At 38.7% G+C, this 17,019-nt stretch overlaps 3 protein-coding genes and 2 long non-coding RNA genes across 7 annotated transcripts in view; 3 read left to right on the plus strand and 2 right to left on the minus strand.

Annotated features, from left to right (window-relative positions):
• The window catches only part of LOC114149758 (NLR family CARD domain-containing protein 3-like), a 39,227-nt gene extending 28,500 nt beyond the window's left edge, over positions 1 to 10,727 (plus strand). For 2 of the 3 annotated variants that reach the window (XM_028025829.1, XM_028025830.1), the window contains exons 4-10: positions 3,016 to 3,094; positions 3,244 to 3,469; positions 3,591 to 5,382; positions 5,809 to 5,982; positions 6,185 to 6,358; positions 9,560 to 9,606; positions 9,756 to 10,727. In XM_028025829.1, the coding sequence (XP_027881630.1) occupies positions 3,016 to 3,094; positions 3,244 to 3,469; positions 3,591 to 5,382; positions 5,809 to 5,982; positions 6,185 to 6,358; positions 9,560 to 9,606; positions 9,756 to 10,348 (3,085 nt within the window). In that variant the 3' untranslated portion in view covers positions 10,349 to 10,727. The remainder of the gene's footprint in view (positions 1 to 3,015; positions 3,095 to 3,243; positions 3,470 to 3,590; positions 5,383 to 5,808; positions 5,983 to 6,184; positions 6,359 to 9,559; positions 9,607 to 9,755) is intronic. The other variant, XM_028025828.1, reaches the window with a different exon arrangement.
• Positions 1 to 17,019, minus strand: part of LOC114149750 (protein NLRC5-like) — a 1,536,511-nt gene that overhangs the window by 1,237,157 nt on the left and 282,335 nt on the right. The window lies entirely within an intron of this gene.
• Positions 1 to 17,019, plus strand: part of LOC114149825 (uncharacterized) — a 461,125-nt gene that overhangs the window by 222,161 nt on the left and 221,945 nt on the right. The gene's annotated exons all lie outside the window — the stretch shown is intronic.
• LOC114149834 (uncharacterized) lies at positions 1,127 to 3,356 on the minus strand. Its single transcript, XR_003596599.1, has 3 exons — positions 3,246 to 3,356; positions 1,726 to 3,096; positions 1,127 to 1,513 (listed from the first exon to the last, which is right to left on the minus strand). It is a non-coding gene; the product is annotated as an uncharacterized LOC114149834 (long non-coding RNA).
• On the plus strand, positions 12,558 to 15,719 carry tmem203 (transmembrane protein 203). Its single transcript, XM_028025930.1, has 2 exons — positions 12,558 to 12,711; positions 13,600 to 15,719. The coding sequence occupies exon 2, from the start codon at positions 13,725 to 13,727 to the stop codon at positions 14,139 to 14,141; it is 417 nt and encodes a 138-aa protein (XP_027881731.1). The 5' UTR covers positions 12,558 to 12,711; positions 13,600 to 13,724; the 3' UTR covers positions 14,142 to 15,719.

The raw sequence follows: 17,019 nt of genomic DNA on the forward strand, positions 1-17,019 counted from the left end.
CCAAAAATAAATTATTATTATTACCTCATTACCTTATTTTCAAAACAACACTTAACACTGGAACTGGTAAACACAATAAACAAAACAACCAAAATAAAATGGACTCTCAGTCTGCGTTAACAAAAAATGCTCTTGAATAAAAATTAAACACAACATCAAACCAAAGTGGGAATAAAAACTACATTCAACCAAAATAGCACAGATTACTTAGTCTGAATACTGTACTGCCCTTCGATAATTATTAGATTTAGAGTAGATGGACATATCCGACTACCTGATGCAGTAGTTCACTCCTCCCTTACACTAAGGACATGAGGAAGGGAGGAGTCAGTGGAGAGCACCGGAGTTGAGCCTTTTTTCATCCAGAGTCATCAGTAGAAAGAGAAAAATGCAGGAAGAAATGATGAAGGCAAAAAATTAAAAAAAATTTTACAAAATTTTAATTTATCATATGATTGATATGTTGTTCATTGTGACAGGGCTATGTATGTAGGGGTGTGTATGTGTGTGTGTATGACAACAGTCAAAGAAATCCATAACACTTTATTTGACGGGTTGTGAATAAGACCATCATAAACATGACATAACATCTGTCATGAACATGAGTAAGTCTTCATGAATATTTATGGATGTTGTCATAAAGTGTAATTCGGTAAATCATGACACTTTTAATACAAAGTTTTAATCATGCATCATGTTTAACAGATATGATCAGGTCGAGTTGGGCCTCCTTGATACCATCATTAAACACTTTCCTCTTCTTAAGGCGAAATAATTAGTCTGGACTGTATGTAACGGGTACCAGGGTTCCGGACCCGTCAGCAGCAGATGAGCTGAAAAATGAAAATGGAAATGAGCACACGGGAGACGCAGTCTGTGTTACTCCAACTTCTCTCAGTTTATGAGAAACAGCTGAGCAACAGGCAGCTCAGAGCCTCCATGCGCCACCTACTGGTGAAACACCATTACTACACCCATCGTCAAAGAAATGCATGCTCTTTTTTTCTACTGTGAACACACACCCGTGGGCATCACATGTAGCTCTATCTGATTGGTTCTCTGTTCCATGTTACTGGCATAACTGGACTGTGTGATCCTTCTCATAGTGATTTAATCTTATTTCACATGGAACCAGTTGGACATTCTTTCTTTGTTCCTAACTTGTTCTGTCGTCTTATCTGAAAGTCTTCCTCAGTTCTAGTGATGAAGAGTTTCAGTTATCCTCAGCTGTAGTTTGAACAATCACACGTACTTAACTAGTGACTTGGGGATGTTTCATTACATGAGTTTAAAGGTGCAGCATTTTCTTCTAAAATATATAATTGGATTCAAAACATCTCATTTGAGCTTCAGACAACATTGCAGAACTGAACAAACTAATGACAACAAGTTTAGAAACTCTCTGGTCTGAATGTTTCAATTTTTGTTGCACACTTAGTGATTAATTAGTGTGGTTTTTGCAGGTTATTTTATTTCATGAACGCTGTTAACAAACAAGAGTGACAGTGACCACCTCCGCTGACCAGCCGTTACTGTGCTAAATTGCCTTTGGCTCGCTTCATAAATAAATATTTACAATATAGCTCAAACAAATACTCATTAAAAACTTTCACACAAAAATCGCATTTCTTTACTCTAGCTCACTTCCCCTGTAAGAGACAATTTATATAAATAGCAGTGCTAATTGATATTTACCTTTTACCAAACAAGAGCAACAGGGACCACCTCCGCTGACCAGCTGTTACTGCGCTAAATTGCCATTGGCTCGCTGAGTCAGGAGTGCTAACCGTGCTCTATGTGCCAACTGGTGGCAAACTGCTGTAACTGTAGTTTAATGCATCTCAGTTCAAGTAGGAGAAGTGCAGCTTAAGAGTATAGTCTACAGTCTTTAAATAAAGTAAGAAAAGGGGAGGGGGTGTAATTATTTTTATTGTCCATTCTGTCACATACATCTACACTGTGTGCACAATTATTAGGCAAGTTTTAGTTTTGACCATATCATTTTTATCCACATTATTCAACTCCTAGCAGTAAACATAGAATGCTTATTGAATATCAGCAAATGTGTATTTGTTTAATGAGGAAGGGTGGGGCCTAAGGACACCCTATATCAGTGTTCCTCAATTCCGGTCTAAAGGCCCCCCTGCCTTGCATTTTTGGCCGTTTTCCATTCTGCCACACACCTGGATTGTATCTGTGGGTGATTAACAGCCTTCTTTGGTATTTGATGGCTGCAGAAGAAAGCATGCATCAGCTGAATCAGCTGTTCTGAAATAGAGCTGATCAAGACACCAGCAAGGTGGAGGTAGGGTACTAGTATGGGCTGGTATTATTAAACATGAGCTAGTTGGACAATTTTGGTCTGAAGATGGACTCAAAATCAACTCCCAAACCTACTGCCAGTTTTTAGAAGACAGTGTCTTCATGCAGTGGTGCAGGAACAAGTTTGCATCTTTCAAGAAGACCATGATTTTTATGCAGGACAATGCTCCATTGCATACCTTAAAGTACTCCACTATGTGTCTAGCCAGTAAAGGCCTTAAAGATGAAAGAATAATGAAGTGGTCCCCTTCTTCACCAGACATAAACTCCATTGACAACACCTTCATATCTCCATGTTTGGGTGTTGATGATGATAATCTGCTGCTTCCTAAATCCATGTCAGATTAAAGGTGGACACATTTCCACAATCCACTGTGAAATACCTGGTAAAGCCATCTGGTCCATCAGGACTTGGTTCCTGTGTGCATTGTGAGAGCAGTTCAGCAGGGAAGGAAAACTTAATGATGTGGTTGGTGAGATTTGCAGGAACTCAACCAAACTGAGCTGATGTGGATCATCAGAGGTTCTTCTAGTTTGTAGATCATCTTATTCTTTCTGACTTTAAATTGTGTTCATGTGATGCTCTGTTTTTCTATATAAAGGACATTTGATGTGAAATCTTGGTGATTTCATCTGTGAATACAGCTGGATAAATATTTCCTTACTTCCTAATTGTTCCTGGTTCCTCCACAGAGTGGACCAGCAGAGCTCAGAGGTTCCCAGTGGTCCGTCTGCCCAGCAGCATCAAACACAGCTGGACTCCATATTTATGGTCTGTACATGTACAAGAACTACGTTTCTATGAGTTCTGTTCAAAGTCACCTTCATGCTGCACTTTGTAGATCAGAGGACTGTCAGTCTGTCCAACATCCATCTGGTGTTTGGCTTATGATGTTTCCTTCATCTATTATTCTGTTCCAGACGCTGGAGGACAATATTGTCACTTTTGTGAAGAAAGAACTGAAGAAGATCCAGAAAGTTCTGAGTCCAGATGACCCAGAACATTCAGAGGGTCAGAGCGATGATGAGATGTTTGAAGCTGATGATGAAGAACAGAGGAGGAGCAGCAGAGAGGCAGTGATGAAGATCACACTGAACTTCCTGAGGAGGATGAAGCAGGAGGAGCTGGCTGACCATCTGCAGAGCAGTAAGAACATTTCTTCAGAGATTTGAAATGATAGATAAATTGTACATTTGCTGCAGTGATGTAATCAAATTCAAAAGATGATTTTATTTCATATCTGATTTTGGTTATTGTGTTAATTTAGGACATTTTGCTGCAGTTTGTCAACGTCAACTTAAATCTGGTCTGAAGAAGAAGTTCCAGTCTGTGTTTGAGGGGATTGCTAAAGCAGGAAGTCCAACCATTCTGAACCAGATCTACACAGAGCTCTACATCACAGAGGGAAGGACTGGAGAGGTCAATGATGAACATGAGGTCAGACAGATTGAAACAGCATCCAGGAAACCACACAGACCAGAAACAACAATCAGACAAGAAGACATCTTTAAAGTCCCACCTGGAAGAGATCAACCAATCAGAACAGTGATGACAAAGGGAGTGGCTGGCATTGGGAAAACAGTCCTAACACAGAAGTTCACTCTGGACTGGGCTGAAGACAAATCCCACCAGAACATCCAGTTCATATTTCCATTCACTTTCAGAGAGCTGAATGTGCTGAAAGAGAAAAAGTTCAGCTTGGTGGAACTTGTTCATCATTTCTTTAGTGAAACCAAAAAAATCTGCAGCTTTAAACACTTCCAGGTTCTGTTCATCTTTGATGGCCTGGATGAGAGTCGACTTCCTCTGGACTTCCATAACAAGGAGATCCTGACTGATGCTACAGAGTCCACCACAGTGGACGTTCTGCTGACAAACCTTATCAGGGGGAAACTGCTTCCCTCTGCTCTCCTCTGGATAACCACACGACCTGCAGCAGCCAATCAGATCCCTCCTCAGTGTGTTGGCATGGTGACAGAGGTCAGAGGGTTCAATGACCCACAGAAGGAGGAGTACTTCAGGAAGAGATTCAGAGATGAGGAGCAGGCCAGCAGGATCATCTCCCACATGAAGACATCACGAAGCCTCCACATCATGTGCCACATCCCAGTCTTCTGCTGGATCACTGCTACAGTTCTGGAGGATGTGTTGGAGACCAGAGAGGGAGGAGAGCTGCCCAGAACCCTGACGGAGATGTACATCCACTTCCTGGTGGTTCAGACCAAAGTGAAGAAGGTCAAGTATGATGGAGGAGCTGAAACAGATCCACACTGGAGTCCAGAGAGCAGGAAGATGATCAAGTCTCTGGGAAAACTGGCTTTTGATCAGCTGCAGAAAGGAAACCTGATCTTCTATGAATCAGACCTGACAGAGTGTGGCATCAATATCAGAGCAGCCTCAATGTACTCAGGAGTGTTCACACAGATCTTTAAAGAGGAGAGAGGGCTGTACCAGGACAAGGTGTTCTGCTTCGTCCATCTGAGTGTTCAGGAGTTTCTGGCTGCTCTTCATATTCATCTGACCTTTATCAACTCTGGTTCTGATGTGATGAAAGAAACACAAAGATCTAAGAAATCTTCATTACTTGATCAATCTGACCTAAAATCTCTCCATCAGAGAGCTGTTGACCAGGCCTTACAAAGTCCAAATGGACACCTGGACTTGTTTCTCCGCTTCCTCCTGGGACTTTCACTGCAGACCAATGAGAGACTCCTAAAAGGTCTGCTGACAGAGACAGGAAGTAGCTCACAGACCAATCAGGAAACAGTTCAGTACATCAAGGAGAAGATTAATGAGAATGTGTCTGCAGAGAAAAGCATCAATCTGTTCCACTGTCTGAATGAACTGAATGATCGTTCTCTAGTGAAGGAGATCCAACAGTCTCTGAGTTCAGGAAGTCTCTCCACAGATAAACTGTCTCCTGCTCAGTGGTCAGCTCTGGGTTTCATCTTAATGTCATCAGGAAAAGATCTGGATGTGTTTGACCTGAAGAAATACTCTGCTTCAGATGAGGCTCTTCTGAGGCTGCTGCCAGTGGTTAAAGCCTCCAACAAAGCTCTGTAAGGACCCAAATTATTACTTTTTTGATATATAGAAATCCACTAATGATGATTTATATCATATTATATCATAATATTCATTCATGTTTCAGTTTATATATTGGTTCATTGTCTCTTCAAAGTGTGCCACTGTGGGTGGACACGCAAAAGAGAGACAGACTTTCTTCAGCAGCTGCACAGAATGTTGAATATTAAAGCAGCAAAATTCATCTTTATGTTAAAATTGAAATTGGATAAATTTTGTTTGTGTAATTATCTTTCTAAACTCCTTTTTACCTGTAGTTCTGTCCTTTAAAGTTGGAGGCCCAACTATAAAATGAATCAGTTCACACATGAGCATGTGTAAAATAAGATAGTTCCTTCCTTGTCTAAAAATTTAATTTTTAAAAATTGTTTAATAACAGATTTTTCTCTCTGTCTCCTCAGACTGAGTGGCTGTAACCTCTCAGAGAGAAGCTGTGAAGCTCTGTCCTCAGTTCTCAGCTCCCAGCCCTCCAGTCTCAGAAAACTGGACCTGAGTAACAACAACCTGCAGGATTCAGGAGTGAAGCTTCTCTCTGCTGGACTGAAGAGTCCAAACTGCAACCTGGAAACTCTCAGGTAACTCTGGGCACTTGACAAATTGCTGCATCTTAGCAGCATAAAGAAACATTATTACAGATCCCAGCAGTTGCTTGACTTTCCTATTTATTATTAAATAAGTAACATAGCTGATTTATTCCATCCATCCATCCATCATTAACCTTGGGTTCTACCTCAATGTTCTCATATTCTCATCATGTGATGAATTGTGTGTCTGCAGCTTATCAGGCTGTTTGGTCTCAGAGGAAGGCTGTGCTTCTCTGGCCTCAGCTCTGACCTCCAACCCCTCCCATCTGAAAGAGTTGGACCTGAGCTACAATCATCCAGGAGACTCAGGAGTGAAGCTGCTGTCGGCTGGACTGAAGGATCCACACTGGAGACTGGAAGCTCTCAGGTATGGAGGAACCTGCTGCAGGAGCAGAGAAGGTCTGATAGAGGAGGAAGAGGGAGAAATGTCTTTAGTCAGTCTGCTGGGAAACATTTAGTTTGAAACAATTCATAAGGCAAAGAAATAAAGTGAGAATTTTAACAGTTTCATCCATTTAGTAGTTTGATCTCCACCAGGGGGCGACATCTGGAAAATGATCCAAAGAATGAAAGGAATCAGGAGAGAATGGAAATCCCTTGTTTTCCAGAGGAAATGAAGAATTGCAGTGAATGATGGTGAAAAAGTAGAATTGTGCTCTGTTGACTGTGGTAGAAATGAAAAAACAATAATAAGACATTTTAGACAGATCCAAGAAAAGACTAATGTGTTTAGGTTTTCAGTAGTTGGGAAAGCTTTTGGGATTGTTCAATAAAGTTTGGGAAAAATTCCCAACGTCTTGGAAAAAGGCAGAGACCCTTCATGTTGGAAAACCAGGGAAATATCCATCCGACCAATCAGATTCCAGATCCACAGCTGTGACGTCACATTTAGGATAAATAATGGAATCGTAATAAGAGAAAGAAAAACATTTTATTGATAAAGTAGAGGGATGATATCAGCCCATCAGATGGTTTAGAAGAGGGAGAGGAAGCATCATGGGACTGCAGAGGTCCTTCACCTGATCCTGGTTGTTGGGACAAGAACTTTGTTACTGAACTTAAGGACATTTTTTATGTTTCTGTACGTAAGTAGATTTAATGCTGGGAACTTTTACTCCACTACATTTTACAGTATCTGTACTTTCTACTTCACTACATTTCTATAAAGCGTTGCGTTACAAGTTACATCCAAGTCGCTTTGCTCTTTTTGATTTGTTGGTTAGTTTGAAAGTAATCAATGATTCTGGTGCCGCCTTTGCCTCCCTGATATCATGAACTGCTAGCTTTCAAAAATTCACCATCAAATCTGAAAATCATATCGAGGAAAGTTAAGCTGCTAAACGCTGTCTGAGTTTTGGGTGTTAAACTGATTTAGGTTAGAGAAGTTTTATGTAATCTTACCAAGCTTCTAGTTTAAATCAACTGCAATAAATAAAACAATTAAATAGTTGTAAGCAGCTGAACTGGCAGTAACATTGATTACTGCGGTCGGGGCGCATGGAGCGCAGCGTCTCCTGCCATGAATGTCCCAGTAACGTTAAACTCCTCCACATCCTGGTTACTGAATTAATGTGAATAATCTCCATCTCATATTTACATTTACATTCATATTCAATAAATTAGAATATTGGTTCCCATGAGGCTCGTTTGTCAGGTTTTAAACAACTTCAGCAGATATTAAACATATTTTTCATGCTTTCTTACTTTTACTCAAGTAAAAATGTTAATGTGGTTCTTTTACTAGAGAACATTTTTGTCTGTTTATTTGTACTTTTACTTCAGTACATTGTTTGAGTTCTTTCTCCACCTCTGGTGAACAGCCAGTAGGTGGCGCTAGAGTCAGGAGGAGGCAGCCTGGAGAAAAGGCTGTTCCTCCCTGATCTGTTTCCAAGCAGTCAGAGTGTAGAAGTTGAGAGCTGGAGAAGTTTCCTCCTGTTGCTGCAGCAGCAGAGATGTTCTGCTTCATGGACTAAATCAGGTTGGAAAGAGGAGAGATCTTTACTGAGCTGCTGGATAAAAGCTTCTGAAACATTTCAACTCTTTCTGGAAACTAATGAGACAGAAAAACAATGGATGTTTTTACCATCCAGACCTTTAGAACCAGTTCAGGTCAATAATTCAGTTGTTTCTGTGGAAGATGAACAGATTTGATGTGAAATGATGAAATTCTTCATTTCTATCTGATGTTCCAGCAGATCTGTAGAAAATGGAGCTGCAGCTCTCAGATATTTCAGTCGTCATGTTTTCTATCAATGAATCCACTGATTAAAGCAGGAATCTCATCTCCATGTTCTCCTCCAGAGGTTCCCAAGGTTTGTTCCTGGAAGCTGCTGCTGGTTCCTCCAATCCAGGCTCCGCCCCCTTTAGAGGAAATCTGTCCATATATGGCGCTAAGAGTCACCTTGATGCTGCAAAGCTTTGTTCAGGGATGAGATGTCAGGATGTTAGTGTCAGTCTGTTCCAGGCTTTAGTTGTTCTCCTCATGAGGAGCTGAAGTCTCTGACAGGAACGTAGAGCTGAACAGGAGAAGAACTTGAAGCTTCTTCTTGGCCTCTGATTGCAACAGCAGGACAATCCAACATTTTAGTCTGACTTCATCTGGAAATATTTCTTTGACCCTGAATCAGTTTGAAGGCAGGCCAGCTCCTCATCAGAGCTGAGATCTTCTCTGTCCTCCATGCTGGAAATGTACAAGTCCAGCAGCTCCTGATCAGTGACATCAGAGCGTGACATCATCAGTAGAATGATGATGTCATTTCCCTCTCAGAGCAGCTTGGAAATCTGAGAGGAAAGATGCAAACAAAGACTCTCTGGACTGTTGGATCTGCTGGTTCTGGTTCCAGATGCTCCTTGGACACTTTCACAAGCCATTACTGCAGCTGCTGGATTCAGGATGCTGCTTCTTCTTCTTGGTCTCATTGTAAATGTGTGCAGCAGCGCCACCTGGTGGTGTTGGTTGGTAGAGGAAGTGCTGAAAGGTTGGAGGTGTTTGTCAGAGGTGTGTGATGATGGAAGCCTCTCCCTGGTTTGTGAGTCTGAGCTCAGAGATCAAATCTTTGATTCTTGTTGAACTCTTTGTTGAATATGATGCAGCTTCTCCTTTTTAATGTTTGTATTTCTGGATATTACAGTGAGGCCACAGCAGGTTTTCAGCAGCAGGGCTGTTTAGTGTTTCATTCCTTCATCTGTGTGTGGGAGTGTGGATGGAACAGGTATCCAGGTGTTGTGTCAGAGTTTAGATTGATTGTATTTTAATGCTGATTATTAAATCAGGTTGAGCTTCCAGAAATGTTTCCTTAGTTTCCTGATGTCCTTTTGGGCTTCAGTGAGTTTCTTCAGGTTGTTACTGAGGGATTTCCTTTCTCCTCTCTGTTGGAGCTTTTCCTGTGTTTGGAGAAATGAGTTGTGCTGCAGCAGCACCAACTGTCCTTCCTACATCCACTGCAGTTTGCAATCCAAATGTTGGACTGTTCCTGTCTCAGTGGAGGACATGTGTGTCTGAGAGACATGTAATGTCCATGTTTGCTGCTGAAAGAGACTGATGGTCTGACCCCCCTCCTCCTTTCAGGGTGGAGCCTGCTGGAGTCCAATTCTTGACACCAGGTCTGAGGAAGTGTAAGTGTGTTTTTCATCTGATTCATGACAACAAAGCAGCTCACCTTCAACCATCTTCAAACTGTCACATCACTCATTCAGGAGTCATCATCAAAGTGTCAATAAATGATCAATAACTGCAGCTGGATTGTGTTTGTTCTCTCCATCAGATTCCTGTCAACTCACCATCGACACAAACACAGTGAACAGAGAGATCCAACTGTCTGAAGACAACAGGAAGGTGACACATGTGGAGGAGCTTCAGTCATATCCTGATCATCCAGACAGATTTGATTACTGGAATCAGCTGCTGTATAGAACTGGTCTGACTGGTCGCTGTTACTGGGAGGTCGAGTGGAGTGGAAAAGTTTATATATCAGTGAGTTACAGAAGAATCAGGAGGAAAGGAAAAAGTGTAGACTGTTGGTTTGGAGGGAATGATCATTCCTGGAGTCTGAGCTGCTCTGATGTTGGTTACTCTGTCTGGCACAATGACATAGAAACTCGTCTCTCTTCCTCCTCTGTTTCTAACAGAGTAGCAGTGTATGTGGACTGTCCTGCTGGCATTCTGTCCTTCTACAGAGTTTCCTCTGACTCACTGATCCTCCTCCACACCTTCAACACCACATTCACTGAACCTCTGATTCCTGGATTTAGGTTCTGGTCCAGTTCTGGTTCCTCAGTGTTTCTGTGCTCAGTTGAGTCTAAAGAGTCTAAAGATTTTCCTCCTGTCAGAGAAACTCTCTCACTGTTGAACAGATAGTTCAGTCTCTACAATCTATTTCTTGGTGAAACAATTCTGATTGAGTCCTTGGAAACTTTTTCTTCTTCCAGTCCTTTAAATATGGAAGCTGGGATTATTCCAGGACTATTCCAGGATTATTCCAGGATCCTCATGTTTTCCTGTCTGTTTCCAGTCAATGCTTCACACTGAATATCAAGATGTTGTTTCTCTTATTTTTTCCTTTCATTCATCAGATTTCATTGAAATGTTGATCAGTTTTTCTCAATCACTGATCATTTTCTGTTTCTATCGGCTCCTATTTTTCTCAACATGTCAGATTTGAATATTAAATCTTCCTTTTGTAAATTTGCTGCAGTTTTTCTTCATGTGTTTTAAATAAAAACATTTTTCTTCTGCATTTGGTTCATTTGCTGCTCATTCTGCTGTTTTCCTGTTCAAATTTAAATATTTGCATTAAAAAGATTTTTTCATCAACTCTGCCTTTCAGAAAGTCCTGATTTAAAGTAAAACATTCCCATCCCATGAAGGTCAGAGGTCAATGCTTTGAAGCCTAAAGTGGGAAAATCATCATATTTTCTGTTTCATTCAGAACTTCTACCTGAAACTCAGAACCTGCAGAACATTTTTCTCTTTGGAGGAAAAATCCCAGGAACTGGAAGATCAGAGCAGAATGAAAACTGAACTTTCTGATTTTATGAAGATCTGTTTGAAATGTTTGTTACAAAGTTGATTACTGCATTAATTTTGATGTGAATTAAATTGGTGTGTTTAATTTGTGTTTTTTGTAATGTACTGTTACTGGATGTAATACTATTTTTATTTTTTAAAGGATTTTGACCCGTTTACTGGCCGACATCTATTCTATAATTCATTTGGTGACCAATTAAAAAGTAAATGTATTGAACTAAAAATGGAATATCTAATTTCTGGAGCAGAAATATTAATCACTAATACAGTTTCCTCAAGTGACTGGAGTTTATTTATATTTAACACAGTTTGATGAAATGGTGAATAAAAATATAAGACAATTATAAATGGAACTGGTTCATTTATGGGGAAAAACTGTCATAATTGTCAGAAAAATACAAAGAAAATTAAAAACTTTGTTTTTAAACACCTTCAGTAAAATTAAAGTTATAAAAAATGTTTAATAAATGATGGAAAATACTTTATTTTAAGATAAATCACGGTCGTACCACATGACATTTTTTAAGGCAAGCCTGGCACGCTGGTACTAACTATGGGAATAAGTATTAAATTTACAAATTTAGACATAAAATTAAGACGGTTTTCCATTAAGGCAGCTCCTTTGGTATAAATCTAAAATGTAAAATATATAAGAGAAATATTTTTGTATCAAACACATCCAAAACTTTCTATTAAAATATGTTGAATTTCACTTTAACTGTGACTCACAATAGAATCATACTTCATTTTTGGTGTAACAGTTTTATATTTAAACATGTGTGTTGCCATTACAGTCTTAATAATATTAAATAAGATCATTTCTTTTAATTTTACTCTCTTTTGATATCAAATCGACCAGTGACTTTGAACTTTTTCACATTTTGCATCATTAAAACCACAAGTTTGTGGTTGTAACAAGAGAAAATCTGATGGTATTTTCATGAAAGATGTGTAAAACATCTGTATTACTGACAGCGCTTTTTGCATCAGTGAATCAGAATGAATCAAACAGACACTGAAGAAATTTGAAAAGCTGAAAGAGAATCTAAACATTTAAAAAAATAATTCCTTTAAAATTTGACATCCATTAAGTAGTATTTTTTATATTAAATTTTAGTTTCTATTAATTCTGCAAAAAAAGGCAAATGATTAAAATATATGATACTAATTTTAGTTCAAACTTGACATATGATTTAAATTAAAAAAATAGCAAGCAGGCAAGAAAATATACATATGTAATATGAAAAGACATAAAAATAATTCCTAAACATCTAAATAAAATAAGTAGAAAAACTAAATAAAATAAACATTAAAATAATATCAAATATGTAAATGGAAGTGTTTTTATCACCTTGTAATTATATTTTACATTTGGGTAAAATCTAAAAATAAAGTCAGCACAAATAAAACTAAATCGAAACAGAATTTTTTTAGAATAAATACATAAACAAACAAATAAATAAATAAAAATAGCAGTAGAGGATTGATAACCGTTTCGTGGACAGATTCTTGCGTTACCCTGAAGCTCCGGTAGGTGGCAGCAGTGCTGTGATGAACGGCGCCGTTTAGGGCCGAAGAAGAAGCAGAAGAAGAAGAAGCAGAAGCTACCATGATAGCAGCTTGTTAGCATCGTTGTGTTCTGCCGGTTTCATCTGTAATTCCATGGAGAAGAAGAGCCGCTCTTAGTTTCTGAGGTAAATTAACTCCATATAACCGAGAATATATTTGAGAATACGTGTGTTCGCGTGTTGTGTTTGTGTTATAAAGTCCTTAATCATGACTGTGGTTAGCATTCTGTAGCATTCGGCTGTTTTTTTCTGAATCCTCGAGCTGTTTGGTGGTTGAAACGTAAATGTGATGCTGTGTCGTAGCTAATTCGAGTTAAACTGTATTATCTGAAACATGATATCTGCTTTATGGCCGGTAGAAGTGAACTGACGGAGGGTAAAGTTGCTGACTTCATTGGCCTGTGTGGTTAGAAACAGAGAACAGGTTTTATATCTGCTGCTGATGCTTTTCTAACCTGGTGAAACGGGGTATGAACCTCCAGTATGTAACTTTTATAAAATATATACATGTTTTTTTTTACATATTTGTTGAAATTTCGCTATGTCAAGACAGATAATCTGAAAAAAAAATCAAGCTTTTCTGCCTTCTCCTAGTGCAAACTAGAAACAACCAATCAGAGCCAGGAGGCGGGTCTTAAGGCTGTCAATCACCCTCTGTGTGACGCTTCTCACGCTGCAGTTTTGTCATGATAGAATAGCTTGTCGTGAATGCTGAAGCTAGTTAGAATAATCACTAATAATAGCAGATAAATGGTTGTGCTGTAACTATAAGTTGTTTGTTTGCCATTAGCTCATTTAGCAGCGAATTCACATGGTTGATTGACAGCGCTAAGACACCTCGTGGTTCTGATTGGTTGTTTTTGCCGGTGCATTTCTTCAGATGGACATAGTAGCTCAGATTATCTCTCATAACAAACTGTCACAACATATTTTAACAAATATATAAAAAATAAACAAATTGTTTATAAACTGTATGCACTGTCGCTTTAAGGACTCGCTCTCCTTTCCCCTCAGGCTGGGTGAGAAGATGTAGCCAATCAGGTGGGAGATCTCTGCAGCACCAGAAGCCTTCGGTTTCCAGATCTTCATCCTGGAGCTCCTGCCCCTCTGACCCGGAGTTCTCTGTCCGTCCGTCAGCCATGTTGTTTTCTCTGAGGGAGCTGGTCCAGTGGCTGGGCTTCGCTACCTTCGAACTCTTCCTCCACCTGCTGGCGCTGCTGCTCTTCAGCATGCTGGTGGCTCTGCGGGTGGACCTGCTGAGCGACCGGCTCAGCTGGTGGCTGGTGTTCGTGCCGCTGTTCGCCGCCGACGGCCTCAGCACCTACTTCACAGCCATCGTGTCGATCCGGCTGTACCAGGAGAACGAGAAGCGGCTGGCGGTGCTACGGCTGCTCTGGGTGCTGACGGTGCTGAGCCTGAAGCTGGTCTGCGAGGTTCTGCTGTGCCAGAAGCTGGCCGAGCAGGACCGGGCCCGAGACCTGTGGTTCGGCCTCATCGTGTCGCCGCTCTTCATCCTGTTGCAGCTGCTGATGATCCGGGCCTGCCGGGTCAACTGAGGGCAGAGCGGCGCCGCGAGAGATTAACTGCTGTAGGAGGGCCGACGGAGGGAAGAAGGAAAGAGAAGGAGGATGTTTCAGAGAAAAACAAAAAATCAGATATTCTGAGATTAATCTGAGTTTGAAAAGTTGAAAATTCCAGAGAAAAGAACTCAAATTCTGAGATTCTCTGACATTTTCAGAAAAAAGTACTCTGACATTTCTGAGTTTGAGAAGTTGAAAATTGCCAAGAAAAATTTAATTTCAGAAATTTTATACAATGAATTTGAAAATGTTTGTGAAAAAACTCAGAAATTAAGAGATTAATCTAGAAAACATATGCAATTTCTGAGTTTGAAAAGTTTAAAAAAATATCAGAAAATCTACAATTCTCAAAAAAATTCCACCAAAAATTTCCAGAAATCTCTGATTTTGTAAAGTAAAAAAATGTAAATAAAAAATTTATAATTCAGATATTCAGAAATTTCAAGAAAAAAAACTCAAAAGTCTCAGTTTGAAAATTTGAGAAAGAACTCAGAAATTGAGATAAATCTAAAAATTAAGAAAAATAACAAGAAGAAACCCAAAAATATGAGATTAATCAGAAATTTTCTACAAAGTGAGTTTTTCTCTGAAGTTTCCTGCTCTTTATCTCTTTTTTTTTTTTTTGCGATGGCTCCACTGCGCCGGCGTAGAGATTTATGGATATAATTGATGTTTTATTTTTTGACATTTTGTGAAGGAGTTCTTCATGTTTGGGGTCAGAGAAGAAGAAAACGATCAATCAGGTTGTTGTTTGTGTTCGAGGACAGATACTCCAACTCAACTCTGTGCAAAAGTCTTGAGTCATTCCTCATTTCTTTACATTTCTCTTCCATGCAGCCAAACATCTGTGTTCAATACACTGATATTAATTTCTTTTATCTGCTTTCATGTCTTATTGAAATGTTAAACCAGCTGATTTTTAAAAATCTGCACATCAGAATGTCACATCCTCAAGAAATAAACGAAAAACTGTCAAAGCTTTAAGCAGGGCACCGACTGTTGAAATCTGATTGATAAAGTTTGCGTTAACATTTTTAAAAACAAAATAGAAATCTAAAATATTAAAAACATAACATAATGCAGCAGAATTAAAATAGAAAATAACTCAGAAATATGACAAATTAGAGCATTTGAACAAAGTTTGGCTCATTTTAAAGTTAAATTTAAAGAAATGTGAACAATTCAAGACTCTTGCACGACACTGTCTCTTTAAATCTGTAAGGAATAAGTAAAGTTAATCAACAGGAACTTTTATTTTCTCCACAGGAAGTCGCCGTTCTGCAGCCAACGGTTCATAAATCACCAAACTCTCTGTTTCCTCCACGCTGTGCTCCTCACCCAGCCCGACGTTTCTCTGTAAATGTTCTGCATGTATTTATGGGATCCTTTAATTTAAAACTTGATGTAAAATTCTGTGTAAAATAATATATATATATATGTTGAATTTTTAAGGAAAAATCCACGTTTATATTTATGTTCCTCTGGTTTTTGCTGCAGTATACATTGGTTATTTGTATAAAATCTGTAAATAAAACAAACATTTAAAAAGAGAAACATGTTGATGTGATGGTGTACAGACAGGAGCTGGCCACAAGGAGGCGTTGCTCACCCAAAAACAGCTTTTGATTATGTTTTCAAATTATTTTATTTCTTTTATTCTTTTTAAACTCTATTCTCCACATACTTTTTATTTCACATGTGCTTTAATATGACAGTGATTATTTATATTTACTTCTAAAATTAGTGAATTTATCCTGTTAAAACTTGACTAAAAACATTTAATTTTAAAAAACAAAAGTTAAATGTCAGTTTAAAAACAAAAGAAATAATTATAATTTTCTTCTACATGTTTTCCTGTTTGAACCACAAACTTTGACGTGTTTTTTTTGTGATTTTCTGCATCAAATCAACAAAATTAATAAATAATACATCAAAGTTTTTATATGAAACTCAAAAATGCTGCACATTAGTGCCTGATTATGATATGGAAGGAAGAACAAATACTTTATATACGTGTCAATAAATCTTGACTAAAAATGTCCAAAAAGACGGCATGCAGTTCTGCTCCTCTAATTTAGAACAAACGTCCAGAAAACTGCAAACCTGCCGAAACCCTGAGTTTCTTTAAATCCTTCATTTCTGCCTGTATTCCAGCTTTTCTGGCTCAAAGCTTTTGCATAAGTCGATGTTTGAAACAACAGTTCATGTGTGACGCAGTGAAAGTCCCTCTGAATGTTTCCCAGAAATATTTGTGTTTTTGTTTGTTTACTTCCTTGTTTTGGTTTAATGTCCTTGAAGCCGCCATGATTGAGGAAATAACCCGGTTGGGTCCGAATCATTTTTGCGTCGCGCTCTTTGGTCGGACTGCGTTTAATTACGGCTTTGCCATCAATATTTGATGAGCAGCAGTAATCTGCTGTAGCGCCGGGAATGGCCACTTAGTGCTGATTCATGTGCAGCAGACTGAGCAGCTCAGCTGTTCACTGGACTGGATCACACACACACACACACACACACACACACACTTCCTAACACCTTCAAACATAAATACTACATTAATAAATTCATTTGTTCATATTTATTTTTATGTTTCCATCATTTTTCTTCAATATGTATTAATATCAAGAAATAAAAAATAATATTGCAAGTTATTACCACAAAATATAATTTATGTTTTTATTCATTGAATATATTTATAACTTTTTAAAAAATCAGACCAATCAGTTTGTCTGTAGCAGTTTTAGCCCCGCCCACTGACTTTGATGTTTAAAGAAAAGTGTCAACAGTCATGAAATAATCAAATAAAATAAATGCCCTTTGACATATAATGAATAGATTTAACAAATTATGCATT

This window comes from Xiphophorus couchianus, chromosome 8 (genome assembly GCF_001444195.1).
Source record: "Xiphophorus couchianus chromosome 8, X_couchianus-1.0, whole genome shotgun sequence".
NCBI classification, from domain to species: domain Eukaryota; kingdom Metazoa; phylum Chordata; class Actinopteri; order Cyprinodontiformes; family Poeciliidae; genus Xiphophorus; species Xiphophorus couchianus.